Raw genomic sequence first — 17,198 nt, forward strand, 5'->3', positions numbered from 1 at the left:
CGCTTATAATGTGTCTTGGGGATTCTGGCTGTCACACTGTCTCTGTAATCATGTGAGCACAATTTCTGGCATTCTCTGCTAGCCTTCTGTGAAAAAGTCAATAAGAAAGATGGCAGGAAGTTGCAGTCACATGAGCTCCTTGCTGAACTATTGCAACCCAGGTTCTTGTCGCTAGGTGACACGGTCATATGATGCTTTACAACTGCATCTCTTAGCATAGCAATTTCTTGTCCCAAATGCTACCTGTAGTGGTTAAAATTGAGAGTAGCTTCCAACAGCAAATATTTTAATCTAAGTTAAGATGCAGTATACAGATTTTATAAGTATTACAGCTTTTCAGATACAGTAATGCAAATCAAGGGAGTTTTATAGTATAATCCTATATATAATTTAAGATTGTTGAGAATGTAGGTTGCAGAATTAGCCATTAATGGTTCTTGATTATATACAGAGTCTCTTTACCCAGTTCCTTCCTCTGAGGGAGATTTTAAAAATACTTGATTCTTTTAAATCAAGGGGGAAACTGGGCAACAACTGGAAACAGAGTTAAATCCATCAAAGAGCTGGGTGAGCACGAGACTAACTTGCGCAAAATGAGAGCACCAAATCTGGAATGGCAGAATATTTTTTGGCAAGCATGCTCTGGAGAAAGTGACAGTGTATATGTATAAAATATATACACATGTATGTATGTGTATGTGTGTATGTATGTATGTATGTATGTATATATGTATATATTGTGCGTGTGTATGTTCCAGCATAACTCTGGAACGCCTTGAGCGATTTCAATCAAACTTGGTACACAGATGGCTTACTCTCTGGAAAAAAGTACTGTGGGGGTAAGACACCCCTAACACCCTTCAGAGTGTGTGTTTTGTTAAGATACAGCCTGTTGTGCCTTAAAATGGCTTCTACTGTACAGTGCACTGGAGTTGCCATGGTAATGGCTTTCCAGTACTCCACAAGAGGGCTCCCTCTGTAATGAGGCGGGGGGGGAATCCAACATTAGAAATTACGTTTGATCCGGACATTTTCCCCCTATAAATAAATACCGGAGAATGCCGGGTTATCATCTAGTGAGAACTAAAAACCGCTCGTGAATAGCAGCCTCTGAATTATTATTTTTGAATCCCAAAGAAACTGGAGAATTCCAGGAAGTTAAGAGCCTTGCTGTTTCCATAGAAATAGATAATATATCTAGCCAGGAATTTGTGCTAAATCTTGATCTCTAACTAATTCTCTATTATTTTATGTAAGTTAGAGAATTAAGGGCAATAGCGTCTATTCATTCTTCAGACTATGTTCAAAAAGAAATTTTTCTTTATGATCCCCTTGTGATAAGAATAAAAAGAGGAATGCTATGAAACATCTCTTGCCTTTGCTTGGATAAAGAGCTCTCAGTTTGTAGCTGAACAGCTGCTGTCTTGGACCATTGTATTTTCTTGTAAATCATGATCTGGGCAGTTCTGTAATGCAATCTTTAACATAACTGTAACATTTTTTGGTTGGCTTATTGCCAAGATAAGATAGCCTGTCTTATCAACTTATCTCCTAAAAAGAGGGAAAGAAAGGTTACAGGAAGTGGGCATGGCTAGTATAGTGAAGAGAAGGACCAGGGGAGACATGATAGCTGTGTTCCAATATTTGAGAGGCCAGACAAGGAATAATGAATGGAAACTGAACAAGGAGAGATTCAACCTGGAAATAAGGATTTTTTTTCTGACATTGAGAACAATCAACCAATAGAACAGCTTGCCTTCAGGAGCTTCATCACTGGAAGCTTTAAGAAGAGATTGGACTGCCGTTTGTCACAAATGATGTAGGGTCTCCTGCTTGGGCAGGGGGTTGGACTAGATGACCTATAAGGTCCTTCCAACTCTGTTAATCTGTTAAGATTTTTTGGAGAGAAGATGTTCTTGAATATAACTGGTTGGGCTGTCAGACAGCAATAGCATATGAACTTTTATCCCCTTTGGCCAAACCCTGTGCTCAACCTGATCTCAGCCTATTCGAATGCTACCTTCCTGTCTTTTCTTACAGATTGATGAACCAAATTCCTTTGGCAACACTGCACTTCACATTGCCTGTTACATGGGCCAGGATGCCGTGGCGAATGAACTGGTCAACTACGGCGCCAATGTCAATCAGCCCAATGAAAAGGGCTTTACCCCCCTGCACTTTGCTGCCGTCTCCACCAACGGAGCCCTGTGTCTGGAACTTCTTGTCAATAATGGAGCTGATGTGAACTTTCAGGTATGGCCAGAGGTGCTGCATTGAATAAATAGAGCCACGGGAAAATGAAAGTGACTTAAGTATTCTTGGGGCAGCAGTGTAGGATTAAAAGCAAATGGACCTCCTTGTTGTTGGCTGACTAAAGCTTTGATGTTTGCAGAGTAAAGAAGGGAAGAGTCCTTTGCACATGGCTGCCATTCATGGACGGTTTACACGCTCTCAGATTCTTATACAAAATGGTAAGTTGTCAGTTATTTCCTGTTAAGGAAACCATCCTAATATTTTACAGTATTGTTTTCTCAGCCTGAGATCTTACAAGTCTGAGACATCATGTAAATTTTGGGGATCCTATTCAAGATTTCAGTTGTTTATTTGTTGACACTCATTGCCTTAACAAAGTTACCAGTCCCTGCAGGTATTGAACTTACTTGTATTTGTTACTTTCAGTATTTTTTTTTGTCATTTTGAATTACAGCAACTTTGATTTCCTCCAAATTAATTTCTCTTGATTGTTCTGAAAGTTAGGCATAAAGGGAAATATATGTAAAGTTATTAAACGGTTACTCTCTGTGGATCCTGCACTGAACAGAGGGTTGGAGTAGGTGACCTCTATGATCACTTCCAACTCTTATGACTTGGTCAATAGTTTTGTATCAGACCTGGGCATTTTATGGGCTGTGCACCACATCCGGCCCATGAGTGGTCCAATCCAACCCGTGACAATGGTGTGTGTGGGTGTGGTGTGTGTTGGCAGCATCGGGGGCAGGGCGGTGGGGCAAGGGCAGCGATGGGATGACAGCTTTCCACAGCAGATCCAGTTTCTCATGTAGCCCCATGTAAAAACAAATCTCATAACCCTGTTCTATATCGTACATTCTCATCTCTTGGTGGCTAAAGTGGAGTCACCTGTTGCCTCTGAGGGAATTGAAGAGAAAATATTGATGCAATCTGTTTGTTTCTCAGGCAGTGAGATTGACTGCGCTGATAAATATGGCAATACCCCCCTTCACGTTGCTGCTAGATATGGCCACGAGCTGCTAATTAGTACTTTGATGACGAATGGTGCTGACACTGCAAGGTGAGGGCATATTTCTCATCCAAATTAATGTTAAGGTCACAGATCTAGAATTCTGACTTATTTCCCTCCTAACTGATTAGAATTGTCAGGGCAGAATAAACCACACTTGGCTTAAAATAATGTTCAGCCAAATGTGTACTCTGCTAGTTAACCATGACCAGGTTGAAATGTGTCATTATTGGACTCTGTAGTAGAGCAGTGACTGACTGACAGTAGAGTATACCAGCATATAGTTAAGGATGAGAGTAGTTTAGAATTGAGGGTATGCAAGCTGTAAATCGCAATAGCACTTAGACATATACTGCTTCACAGTGCTTTACAGCCCTCTCTAAGCAGTTTACAGAGTCGGCATATGGTCCCCAACAAACTCAGTCCTTATTTTACCAACCTTGGAAAAATGGAGAGCTGAGTCAACCTTGAAATGGTCAGGGTCGAACTGCTGGCAGCTGGTAGAATTAGCCTATAATATTGCACTCTGACCACTGCGCCACCAAGGCTCTAAATGAAGTCAGTGTGCCCATGTGGGGTGGAGATCACTTTGTTCCTGCCCTGTTTGCAGCCTTGGCCTTGTGTACTATCATGTTTTGATCTTTTATTCTTTCAGGCGTGGGATCCATGACATGTTCCCTCTGCACTTAGCTGTTCTCTTTGGATTCTCAGACTGTTGTCGTAAGCTACTTTCCTCAGGTAAGTTTTCTGTTGGACTGGGGGAGTGGGTTCATAAGGAAACAGTTGATTTTGTACATGTGGCTGAATTCAGAGCAAACCAACTGTGTGAATGCTTAGAAAAATAGAGGAATTGTCTGAACGTATTACCTAGTAGTTGACAAATATGAAGAATTTTAAGAAAGAATCTAAATTCAAGGTGTAAGCCTGTGGCTTCAAGGCTGCCACAGGGTCTCTAGCTTTGGCAAATGACCAGCAAAATCCCTAGTCAAAATTGCATCCAAATTTGTAGTGTTTCATATGATGGAAGGGGTAAATTAGTAAGTACATAGTTAACTGCATTTATTAAAATTAATAATTAAAATTAAGTATAAATAGGCATTAAACGATATTCACTTTTTTATCCGAGCTTGATACTTTTTACAGTCCAGCGTATAATTTATCATTTAAGGGTCAGATGTATTGTAGGAGATAAGAAAAGGAAATAAATGATCTAATTTCTACCAACCTTGTAGGTTATGATGATCTCATAAATTCTATCCAATCAGATTTTTTTCCATCTTCCTCTTCCTCTCAATCTATTTCTGTTTTTTTATTCAATCCTCATTTAATTTCTCCATAAACAAATCACTTTTATCTATTTCATTTGGCACTGATTAAAATCAACACAACCTTTCTTTTAGGATACTTTTTTTTTACACTGAAGATTTTTTTTAGCTTATTATACCTCTCTATGCTTTCTGTTTTACATTTTTCTATCCCCAAAGGGACTAGCATAATATGTACCCATGAAGTGTGGTTTTCCTCTACGTAGAAGAGGTTGGTTGGTTGATAATTTCAGTAAATTCCAGAATCATAATTTCCATGGTATCTGCCACAGAGTCATGGTAAATTAATCCCATTTCCCAGTCACCCTTCACTTCTTCTGATTCTCAGGTCAGTTGTACAGCATTGTCTCCTCACTCAGCAACGAGCATGTGCTGTCTGCAGGCTTTGATATCAATACGCCAGATAACCTCGGGAGGACCTGCCTCCATGCTGCTGCTTCCGGAGGGTGAGCAATTCATTTACTCTTAATGTGGCAAGACATTCCTTGGGATAACTCTGAAAGAAAGATTCCCAATCTTACTATCTTTAGATTAAGAGAAAGGACGGTTAAATTTCAGGTAGTCCTTGACTTAACGACTGGTTGCTTAGCCACCGCTTAGACTTATGACAAACTTCCCCAGAGGGGTACTTAAGACCCAGTTTCAAAGTTCTGACCGCTGCGTTCCCCATCACATGACCTCACTTCAGCCACTTGACCACCGGCTCACATTCATGGCTGTTTGCAGCATCTTACAGAAACATTACCAATTACAACATTTTCTGCAAAACCAATCTACAGCAAACATTTGGTTGGCTTAACAACTGCAAAAAAAAAAAAAAAAGGTTGTAAAATTGGGTCAGTCACATGGGTGACCAGTTTTATGACCACCAAGTAATATCTGTATGCAGTTGACCACTTCTGTCCAGTTGGAGAAAAATAGGCTTGGAGAATAACCAGTTCTTGGAATACTACTGTAGTCAGGTGGAGACAATTCTCTGATCAATGCAAATATTAGGCTAATCTTAATTAATATTAATTAATACAGCATTGCCTTTTGCAGAGGTAGGTTGATTTCTCCATGCCACATCATCTTCCGCTGTTACTGCATCATGCAGTAAAAGACTAAGAAATAGTTGTGGCCTGCCAGAGGCCAGTGGAGCTGGCAGCAGATTTGGACAGTGAAGAGGAACATGGGCCAGTCTTGGAGTCTGGGAAAGACTCTGATGAGGGCTCTGTGTTGGAGGCAGAGAGGGGGCCAGGGCCGTCTGACAGTCATCAGTTGCTGTTGGAGTCTGACATCAGTGAGGCAGACGAACAGCTGGAGCCTGTTCCCAGTGTGCAGATACTTAGAGTTGCTAGACGAAAAGAACAGTTAAAAAACAGGTGTTGATTTGGGAGTAAGACCATAGGTGGACAATGAATGGCCCCTCCCAGAGGAAATAAAAGAGGAGCAAAAGGAGTGGAGATGCAGGAGACAATTAGTTTGCTTAATTGGTTTGTGACTCTCCAAGACTCTTTGCCAAGTTTTGCAGATATTGGCCTGTCAGCTTTCCAAGCCAGATAAGGTCTGTGTAAATCCTCCCTCAAAAGACTTTACTGGATGTGAATGAGCAGAATTTACAGCAAATTAATAAAAGGGTTTTTTGTTGGGACAAGGAGCTTGCGTCATGGTCTTGGGAAGCCTAGGTCAGAACAGAAATAAAGCTGGCATCTTTCTCCATCCCCACCTTTCCCTTCTAGACTGGGCATCACTGGTACAAGGAGGGCATCTGTTGGGTTAACATTCTACGTTTGGAACTGAGACAGATTCTCAGCCTGTTCTTTCATCTGAAAAAAAACCCACAATGTTATTCAGAGATATATTCTTTACCCTTTGGCTTCTCTGCAGGAATGTTGAATGTCTTAACTTGCTGTTGAGCAGCGGAGCTGACTTGAGGAGGAGAGATAAGTTTGGAAGGTAAATATAGAACACTGTATCTTTGAGACCTTGGGTGAGAAAGAAATGTCCAAGATTAAAAGCCACATGCTGGGCCTCCTTGAGAATGGATTTAGAGGTATAAATGGTTTTGTTAAAATACTACCGAGATTGAGGCGCTCACTTGCATGTATTTTTCTACCTGGCTGATCCTCAATGCTCTGCTTTTGCGAGTTGGGTAGTTGAATTTGGGCAATATTTCATTGTATGTCGCTTTTCAGTTTGCTGATGTAACTCAGTGGTAGCAGTTCTGGGATGCAATATCTGCTTTAAAGGTGGCAGGACTGGAATTTAAGCCCCTCTCGTCTCATAGACTGAATTCTGGATCTGTTAAATTAGCATTTCGTAGAATAATCATTAAAGGTTGCTTTGAGAATGAAACTCTACAATTGAGCAGTGCTTCTTTTGTATCAGAGCAGTTTTAAAAACGACAAAGAGGATTCACACTTCTTATTCCTTCAATATATTACTTGACTAGACTTGGCTGAGTAGCTGCTTCAGTGGCCCCGTGGCCTTTTAATCCCGATCAGTTTGCTACATGAACTTGCCATTGAGTTGATGAACTGGTGTAACCTCTTATATATCACCTAGGAACATTATCTGAAACTTACTTTCCTTTCCTTTTTTTTAAAAATCCAGGACTCCTTTGCACTATGCAGCCGCGAATGGCAGCTATCAGTGTACAGTGACATTAGTCACTGCCGGAGCCAGTATTAATGAAGCTGACTGTAAAGGCTGCACCCCCTTACATTATGCTGCTGCTTCAGACACTTACAGGAGGTAGGAATAAAGAAAGAAAGAGTATGACTTAGTTGGGTACAATTGGTTTCAATTTTCTCATCAGAGAATCCTTCCATGGATCTTATTTAGTTTCCTGGCACCTGAAAATAAGATTGGGGAAACAATTCAGCACAAAAGCTCTTCCTAAGAAACACTGTGAATCAAGGAATCAGTGTCTCCATTCTTACTGAGCTATTTAGTACCTCTTCAGTTTTCTATCTGTCTGAAGTGTAATGCCTTTAGTCTCACTTGTTCATATGTTTAGATCTCTAAACTCTGACATCTAAACCAAGCTCTAAATTACTGCTGCTTAAAAATATAATGGGTTTGAAGCTGTTGTGACTAGGCTTCCTGCTTTTATGATACACTGATTCAAAGAAAGATCAGCTTTGATTATCACGGTGTTCCTTGGAGTGAATACATTACTTTAATGTCTATAAGCCTTTCCCCCTGTATTGTAAGGAAGGCAGAAGCCAATGATAAGCTCTGTCTCATTGCCTGGGATTTAGTTTAATCTCATTTGGGTAACTGTTAATTTTTGGTGAGATTCATCTATGTGGAGTGTGCAGTTTAATAATCCATTAAACTGTTGTTGCCATCAGTCCTGATTTAGTACATGTTCCTTTTTTAACAAATTATCATATGTGATTATTATAAAATAATTTTTGTAAATAAGATTCTAAAATGCAGAGTTTTACTGGATAATATAGACCTGGGCATTTACGATCCATGAACCACATCCAGCCTGCAAGCAGCCATAATCCAGCCTGCTATGGCTGGGGTGGGGTATAGATGCAGTAGAGGGGTCGATAGGGCGGGGCAGCGGCAGCAGCAGGGTGGTGGCCCTCCACAACAGTCCCAGTTTCTCACAAGGCTTCTTGAGACAATCAGTTGTCCACCAGTGGGATAATGTGTATATACTATGTACATAATATGTACACACATTCTTTGTCTGCTGTATATTGGCAAAACTAATCTAGTTTTCTGCTCTTGCAGAGCTGAGACTCATTCAGGAAACAGCCATGACACTGATGAAGAGCCACTGAAAGAGTCACGACTGAAGGAGGCCATCTTGTGAGTAGCTCATCCGAACACTCTTTGTTATCCCTTGAATAAACTTGGCTATCTTTTTTCTCCACACTACTTTTAATGTAACCCAGTTGATATTTTAGAGAACATGCATCTTCTCGAGATTCCATTAAAGTAACTCATATTGTTCAGCATTCAGCTTGCATTAAACAGGGGTAGAAAATGAACTCTTCAGATGTTCTTTTGCTTTTCCTGCCTCAGCTTATAAAACAACCCTAAAGGGATTTTTAAAATAAATATAAAAATAAATAAATAACTAAAAATAAATGCTCGATTAGTGTGCACACACACCTCAATTTTCTCTTCAATGGATTTTTGTTAAATGCCCAAGTATTAATTTGCTATGAAACAGGAAATCATTTGCGTTTTATATGTGGCGTGGTAATGATACAAGTTTCTTTTCTGGGAGCTTCCTATGGACTACAGCTACTTTTTGTTGTTGTTAAGCTGTATATCTCCCTACTACATGGAAGGAGCTACTGTATCTTCTTTACTGTGGTTTATGTGAACTGGTTTTATGATTTAGTGACCGTAACCAAATCTGGATTTCCACAGAATTTTTATAATTTTTATATGCATCTAATGCTTGGGTTCATTGAATTATATTTATTCCAGTTGTTTAGAGTTCTTATTGGATAATGGTGCTGACCCCTCTCTCCGAGACAAACAGGGATACACTGCTGTCCATTACGCAGCTGCCTATGGCAACCGACAGAACCTTGAGTTGGTAAGTCTGAAGCTTGGACAATTGGGCTTTAAAAGTGAGAGGAAACGTCTGTGGACACTTGAAAGGGTCATAGTTTTCTTTGTTGATGACTATTATATGGTTCATTTCTTGGAGGGCATTAGGAAATGGCCAGATTAGAAACAAGTCAGGTTGAGATACAGAATTTGGGTGGCTAAATAAACTCTCATGAGCTAGACAGTAATCTCCAAGACTGCAGATAGACTCCTTTCCCCCCAGTTTCCAGATAAAGCATTATATCTATGCTTTAAATACAAAGATGTATACACTGCTGTGTATTTTATTGTTCTTCTTGGTCTTCATTTTAGATGTGCTTCTGCATACATTTCTGTTCCTTCATTGTTATACTACTTTCTGTACCCAGCCACGCGTTGCTGTGGCCCAGTCTGGGCCTAGTGGGGTGGCGGGTGGATGTGCCATTGGTCAGGACTCAGGGATGCTGGGCCAGGCGAGGCTGGTTGGGGGAGATGGCGCTGGGGCTGTCGGCCTTGTGGAAATTGTCGAGCATCTCCTCGGAGGAACTGCACTCGGGCTCCCCCAAGTTGGTGGCCCGGGAGAGTGAGACATCCAGGATCTCGGAGGAGGAGAAGTCCTCGGTGTGCCACCTCACGAGGCACCCAGGGGCCGCCCCAGCCCCGCCCCTCAGGCTGACACCGCTGCCGCCACCCCGTCAGAGCCGCCTTGGCGAGGTGGTAGCTGGCTCGCTGTGAGGGGGGGGGATGGAGAGCATGCGCAGCCGGCCGGGCTGAGGAGATGCTCCGCCTCCTCTGGAACTCTGCTGGGCTGGCTGGGGGTAGGCCGGCTTAAGGGCGGGAGTATGCAGCCGAGGGATGGTGCAGGTAGCGCCCCACCGCAGACAGCAAAGGCCCAGCGGGAGGGAAGGGGGAGGCTGAAGGGCTTCAGCTTGGTGGAAATGGCCGAAGCTCATCAGAGGAGAGGCGGAAAGGGGAAAGGGTGTGGCCGCAGCCCAGCCACACATATAAAGGGACTGTTGGGACGAAGCTGGAGAGAGGCCGAACAGTTCTGAATATACTATACTCACTAAATGAATGCTATGGTAAATGACACAGCTCAATTCCAATGCAATGTCACATGAAATAATTAAATCAAAATGAAAATAAATCGAAATCTATGAAAATTCAATATAACAATACAATCGTATTGTATTGAAATGGAATCATGAAATATTTAGTATAGCGTGTGTTGCTTTTGCGTCCACCAGATGGCGCTGGAAACATTGAATTGGGATCAAACATTTAGTATAGCGTGTGTTGCTTTTACACCCACCAGATGGCGCTGGAAACAGTGAAATGGAATCATGAAATATTTAGCATTGCATGTGTTGCTTTTACGTCCACCAGATGGCGCTGGTTTTCAAAAAAGTATTTTTTACAAAAAATCATGTTTTTAACCTGTCACAGGTGTGACATCTATGTAATATATATAAAAACATTCGCGTATTCGAATGCAACATTGTGTCAAAATTTCAAAGCAATCGGTGAAGCACTTTCGGAGATTAGCGATTTTGAACAAACAACCATTACATTTTTATTTATATAGAATTTGTATGCTTATTCGATACTCTGTCTTTACTTGCTCCCAGCATTATAAATTAGTAACATTATTAGTACTTCATAAGATGCTTGTTAAGCCACTAAAGCATTCTTCATACTTATGCATCCTAAGAAATATAAGAAATATACTTAATTCTTCTTTTCTCTCATCTGAAATAGCTTGTGTTTTCTTTGCCTTTTTTAAAAATTGTACTTTATTAAATTTCTACAAAGAATAAAAATATTTTTTTAAATATAAAATTTAGGATAAAAAGATAGGGAAGAGCAAAGTATAAGGGATAAATGGAGAGCCCCCCTGAAAGAAAATCGGGGGGGGGAATCCCAACTTTCTTTAATACAATTATAAATATAGAATACAGGTAGTTCTTGACTTAAAACCACTGAGGCCAAAATTCTGTTAAGTGAAACATTTGTTAAGTGACTTACGTCCCATTTTATGACCTTCCTTGCCACAGTTGTTTTAGTGCTGTTGTAACTTTGAACGGTCACTAAATAAACTGTTTTAAGTTGAGGACTACCTGTACATTAACCTTTTGATCTGAAATTCAATATTACCACACCATTTCTGTAATCATAATTCTGATAATCAAATTACAGAATTACTATAGCGTTTCTTTTGGTGTCAAGCAAAAAGTAGTTTTCATGTAGAAACAAAGCTAGACAATCTTTTCATAATTAGTTTTGTCACCTCACCACTTCCATTAATTCCAACATTTATTCCTCCATTGTGGGAATTTGTAGATCTTTCCATCCCTATGCATGCAAATGTCTCGCTGCTGTTACGATATGTAAAAACAAAGTCCCCTGTTTTTCCCCAACAGCTTATCCAACATGCCTAGAAGAAAAAAAAAGCTCTGATTTCAATTGTACACATATTTTAAAAATGTTCTGAATTAAAATATATATCTGATCTCAATAACTCTTATTTTTTAATATGTCCATCAAAAGTGATAAAAGTTCCCTTTGGATTGATTACATTTCCAACATCTTGTATATTTGACACACCATTTATACCAGTTTTAAATTTTTAAAACCATTATTTTCCCTTTTGGATCCAGAAAGAATGTTGACTCACCAGGTTGAATCCTCCTATCCTGTTACTCAGAAAATCTCTCTTTAGATATACATTAATTACGTCCAAAGTGCTTAAGAAGGCTTGTGCAAATGTTGTGTCCACAGAGGCTGCATCATAGCTGTGAGCTAGATTGGGAACTCTCAATTCCCAAGCATTTAACTCACCAGTTGACCGCATGAACCTTAGTTCCTACAGCATTCTGGAGTGCAAATGGGCAATCTCTTGTCTCTCCTTTGTATCTGGAAAGACAGTGCGAACCAGAATTCATCCTCTGGCTGCTGATCATTACCACATTGCAATCCCCACCCCTGCAGGGAAATCTGGTTCACCAGAGATCTTCATTTGCAAGCCCCAGCGTGGATACTTGCAATGGAAAAACACTTCCTGCAGTTTGTATATTAAGGGATTTGAAAAATATACAGGTAGTGCTCAATTTACACCCTCCATTGGACCAAAACTCCTGTTGGCTAAGCAAGACATTTGCAAAGTGATTTCTGCCCCATTTTACTATTTTCTTGCCACATTTAAGTGAATCAGTGCAGTTGTTAAGTTAGTCTGGCTCCCCAATGACTTTGCTTGTCAGAATGTTGCAAAACCCTTCAATCGTCATAAATATATGGCAGTGGCTAAACATCTGCATTTTGTTCATATAAACATGGGGAATCTGCAACATTCAAGTGTGAAAAATGGTCACAAGTCACTTTTTTCAATGCTATTGTAACTTCAAATGGTCACTAAATGAACTGTTGCAAGTTGAGGACTACCTGTATTAAGTTTTTCCTAGGCAACAATTATTTTTACAGTGTAATGGTTTATATATTAAAATGCCTTCAGAAATATAGCCAAGTACTATAGTTGTAATGTGCTATTGAAGTACATTTGGAAAATGCTTTCATGGTCTGGGATTAAATTTAAGGTACTTAGAAACAAGTTTATTGTTGTCAGAAGCTTTGGGCTTGTTCCTAAATTAAAAACCTATCTCATCATTTCTTAATACATATTATTTTAATAATAATTACCGTATTTTTTGGACTATGACAACTTTTTTGTCTCCCAAAAGGGGGTGAAAATGTCTGTGCATCTTAGACTGAATATTGCCGAAGCCCCGCCCACCCGCCAGCCATTTTTTGGCCTCCGCACACCCTCTTTTTGGACCTATTTTTGGCCTTTTTCAGCCCATTTTTTAGGCTTTTCTCAGTTCATTTTTTAGGCTTTTTTTGGCCCATTTGTTTTTGAAAAAACGGACCAAAGTAAGTCTCGAAAATGGGCCAAGAAAAGCCCCCAAAATGGGCCACAAAAAGCTTTGAAAACAGGTCCCAAAAGCCTAGAAAATGAACTGAGAAAAGCCTCAAAAATGGCCAAAAAAGTATCAAAAAATGGGCCAAAAGCCCCCCAAATGGGCCAAAAAATCCCTCAAAAATGGGCCAAAAAGCCTCTAAAGGGGTTGAAAAAAAGCCCGAAAATGGGTAGAAAAAAGGCTGGAAAAGGGCAGAAAAGAGGCCTCAAAAAAAGGTCTGAAAATTGGGTGCGTGGTGGCTCAAAACCTTTTTTTGTTGTTGGTTTCCTCTTCTAAATTTAATGCTTCTTATATTCAGGTGGTCTTATAATCTGAAAAATATGGTAAATTTTGGGGAACACATACTGTATAATTCCTAGACTAGGTGAAATGATAGAACTATTCATTATTCACAGAGGTTCTTCCCATACGCTAAATAAATCTCAGGGGTTACAAGAGTTAGACTGTTGAAGTGTTTGTATGGTTGGAATTAGATTCCAAGCTTTTTCATTTCAGCTCCTGGAAATGTCGTTTAACTGCCTGGACGATGTGGAAAGCACCATTCCAGTCAGCCCTTTGCACTTAGCTGTAAGTCTCATTATTATAAAACCATATTGGGTACAGTTGGGTCAAATTTAATTACACTAATTACCATTTGAATGCCAATGTTTCATTTGCTTCGGTGAGGAAAGTGGACCTAAGCTGTAGGTCTGCATCATTACATTAAATCCCTCTTGATCCCTATATCAATCTATCTGTTGATTGTGCTTTCAGGCCTATAATGGTCACTGTGAAGCCCTGAAGACGCTTGCCGAAACCCTGGTGAACCTGGATGTGCGGGACCACAAAGGGCGGACGGCTTTGTATCTTGCCACGGAGAGGGCTCTACGGAGTGCGTGGAGGTGCTCACCAGCCATGGTGCTTCTGCTCTTGTGAAGGAGAAAAAGAAGAAGTGGACACCCCTCCATGCTGCTGGTATGAGCACGTCTTATTTCCTGTTGAGATGCTGGAATTCCTTCTCTTAGTTGCTCTTGCAAAACAGACTTGGGGCATCCACTGGGTCTTTAAAGAAACGACAGTATTAAGAAGCAGGAAATCCTGTTCATTGTCATTTTATTTCTTACAGCTGCCTATGGGAACACAGATTCCCTGCATCTTCTCATTGATAGTGGGGAGAGAGTCGACATCACTGATGTCATGGACATCCATGGACAGTAAGTCTCCAGCTATTTTTATATAATACTAGCCGATAACCTGGCATTGCCTGGGTATTTATTTATAGAGGGAAAATGTCCAGACCAAACATAATTTGTAATGTTGGATTTTCCCCCTTACCAGAGGGAGCCCCCTTGTGGAGTACTGTGAAGCGGTAACTCCACTGGACTGTACAGTAGAAGCCATTTTATGGCAGTACAGTAGAAGCCATTTTAAGGTACAACAGGCCGTATCCTAACAGAACACCCCCCCCAAGAGGTTTTTGGGGTTTCTTACCTCACAGTATTTGCTTCCAGAGAGTAAGTCATCTGTGTACCAAGTTTGGTTATAATTGCTCGAGGTGTTCCACAGTTATGCTGGAACATACACACCACAGCTATTTTTATATATAGAAGAAGGTGGGGGAAGGAGGAAGAAGGCAGGAAGAAGATGATATATGTATTTATTTGGCCTATAAGTCATTCCAATGGCAAACAGGAATGGGCTTGTTCCTTACAAATTCCAGTTTACTATACAAATCCGAAGCAGGACATGTATTGCCAGCTGGGCTCTGAATGCGTCTGGGCAATAAAGGGCCGGAGAGGCAGATGAACCCCAGTACCGACAAGAGAGAGTTCTTACTCATTTGGGAGTGACTTCTATGTTGAGGGAGAAACACCTGAGATACATTTTCCCTTAAAGATTTGATGTTCAGTTGGCAAGTCTTTCTAAGCATTGAAATTGGAGAGTCGAGAAGCATCAGTGAAAAGGAGAATATTTTTTAAAAAATACTTCTGCTAGTAAATTCCCTTTCTTAGAGGGGAGACAGGTGACTTTGGTGATTTATGTGCTTGGGTAACCGCAGTGGTTTATTATATGATATGGTTTTTATGGAACCAATCCTTCAAGCTATTCAAAAATTTCATCTGGTCCGGGATACAGAGCACAGGTTAGGGTTAGCTCAGTGACGCCTCCATATTCAAACAGTTTCACAATTTCCAGTAATTAATTCAAAATTTCTGTAAGGGTGTATGTTTTATGTGGTCAAAGACTAAAAAACTGATAAGGCTGCCTCCTCTTATATGGCCTGCTCAACACTCTGTGATCACCAAGAGGCAGATTTTGTGCATCCTCCCATAGAGACATCAGATCTTTATAATATAATTTTCTATCTCCATGATGGGGCCCATATGTTATGGCAAAAACTGTTAGCAGACTTTTCCATTTTACTGTTAATTTATTATTAATTTATTATTAAATTAACTTGCTTTATTTTATTTTATGAGTTTTATTTTCTAATTATTTTAAAACATCCTATTTTGTTGTTTTAATCATTTTCACAAAATCTATTTTAAAATTGTATTTCTTTAAGGAGCAGATGGCATACAAAATATTCTGAATAAATTAAAATATTTCTTTGTAACATACATACATATATATATATATTTACGAATAGAACATCATTAAAACCTCAAAAGTAGCTCTGTACAAACTGGCCCCAAGCCTAACTCCAAATTGTAGAAGTTAAACCTCTGTTTTTACAGCCTTTCAAAAAGATTCACGTGTACAGGGCACTAAACTAAATGTATTGGAGCACCAGAAGGGTGTTTAAAAAATGGCCAAAAGAATGTTTAGCTTTCTGAAAACCTCAGGGAAGAATAAATTACAGGGAAAATTATATGAGCAGATGATGGAGGTAATCTTAAGCCATGTCCCTCTGTTTGATCTACAAGGAGGTGTCCTAATGAATTCAAATATGTGCAGTTCTTTTTTTAGAGTTTTGAGGTTGGTTCGTTCTGCTAATCATCATTTTAAATGCAAACTCCTTTCCTTCTACTTGCTATCTGTAATGAAAAAATCCTTAGAACTGAGAACCTTGTTTCTATAGAAGAAGATGCACTGAAATAAGCTTCCTTGAGTGCAAAGCTACAGCTAGAATCTTTCTCATATATTCCACCCAATGGCTTTTTCATTTCTGCTACTTCTTCTTTTCAAAAAATGGCAATAGCACCTAGAAGCGTGATGGTGAACCTATGGCACGCATACCAGAGGTGGCACACAGAGCCCTCTGTGTGGGCATGCATGCCATCGGGAGCTGCTCTTCTGGTTCAAAAAACAGGCCATTTTCCGAACCATTTTCAGGTCCTTTTTTGCCCCAAAACCTGCCAAAAAACAGGCATGCGTATACTGGCCAGCTTGTCTTCGGGTTTCCGGTGCTCCAGCACACGTGCACAGGCATGCACATGCACACGCTTTCCGGTTTGGACACTCAGTGCCGAAAAGATTCGCAGTCACTGACCTAGAAGTTCTAACTCCTTTTGACCTTGATTTCTACGTGACACATTGAATAAGAATGCTCGATTTAAATTTGTAGACTTCTTACAATTTTAATGTGACTACTAAAAAAGGGAGAGTAACCATACAATAGTATTGAATTACATTTTAATCAGAATTAATATATGACGTCAAATTTAGTTTAGACATATTGCCACACACTTTGAATTACAGTCCCTGGCATGATTTTGCCAGTCCGCAGATTTATTATTATTTTTTAAAGTATGACCATCACCTCATTTTTCAGCCCTCAGGAGTAATCAGAACAGATTAATGAAACTGTAATTGTTTTTTAGAAACTTGGAATTAAAGATTTTTATTTTTGAGTTTCCCTCTTAGTTTAACATCTGGGGTACTCTCGGTCCATTCTGCCCTTCATAAAGAGAATGCTTATTTTCTAAATTAGGGATAAGCCAAATTAGTAAATCAGTAGGTAGCTGACCTATTCTTGATTTTCTCACAGGACCCCATTGATGTTGGCAATCATGAATGGCCATGTAGATTGTGTCCATCTCTTACTAGAGAAGGGATCCACAGTGGACGCAGCAGACAGAAGAGGCAGGACCGCACTGCACCGAGGGGTAAGTGGAG

At 40.1% G+C, this 17,198-nt stretch overlaps 1 protein-coding gene across 1 annotated transcript in view; it reads left to right on the forward strand.

Moving 5' to 3' along the window:
• Nucleotides 1-1,058: 1,058 nt before the first annotated feature.
• The window catches only part of LOC116504477 (serine/threonine-protein phosphatase 6 regulatory ankyrin repeat subunit C-like), a 29,601-nt gene continuing 13,461 nt past the window's right edge, over nt 1,059-17,198 (forward strand). The window contains 15 exon segments of the mRNA XM_032211491.1: nt 1,059-1,076; nt 2,041-2,253; nt 2,393-2,471; nt 3,196-3,310; nt 3,915-3,997; nt 4,913-5,030; nt 6,454-6,522; nt 7,180-7,320; nt 8,317-8,394; nt 9,025-9,136; nt 13,596-13,667; nt 13,854-13,956; nt 13,959-14,054; nt 14,206-14,293; nt 17,071-17,188. Coding sequence (XP_032067382.1) covers nt 1,059-1,076; nt 2,041-2,253; nt 2,393-2,471; nt 3,196-3,310; nt 3,915-3,997; nt 4,913-5,030; nt 6,454-6,522; nt 7,180-7,320; nt 8,317-8,394; nt 9,025-9,136; nt 13,596-13,667; nt 13,854-13,956; nt 13,959-14,054; nt 14,206-14,293; nt 17,071-17,188 — 1,503 coding nt within the window.

The sequence above is a fragment of the Thamnophis elegans genome, chromosome 2 (assembly GCF_009769535.1).
Source record: "Thamnophis elegans isolate rThaEle1 chromosome 2, rThaEle1.pri, whole genome shotgun sequence".
Classification (NCBI taxonomy): domain Eukaryota; kingdom Metazoa; phylum Chordata; class Lepidosauria; order Squamata; family Colubridae; genus Thamnophis; species Thamnophis elegans.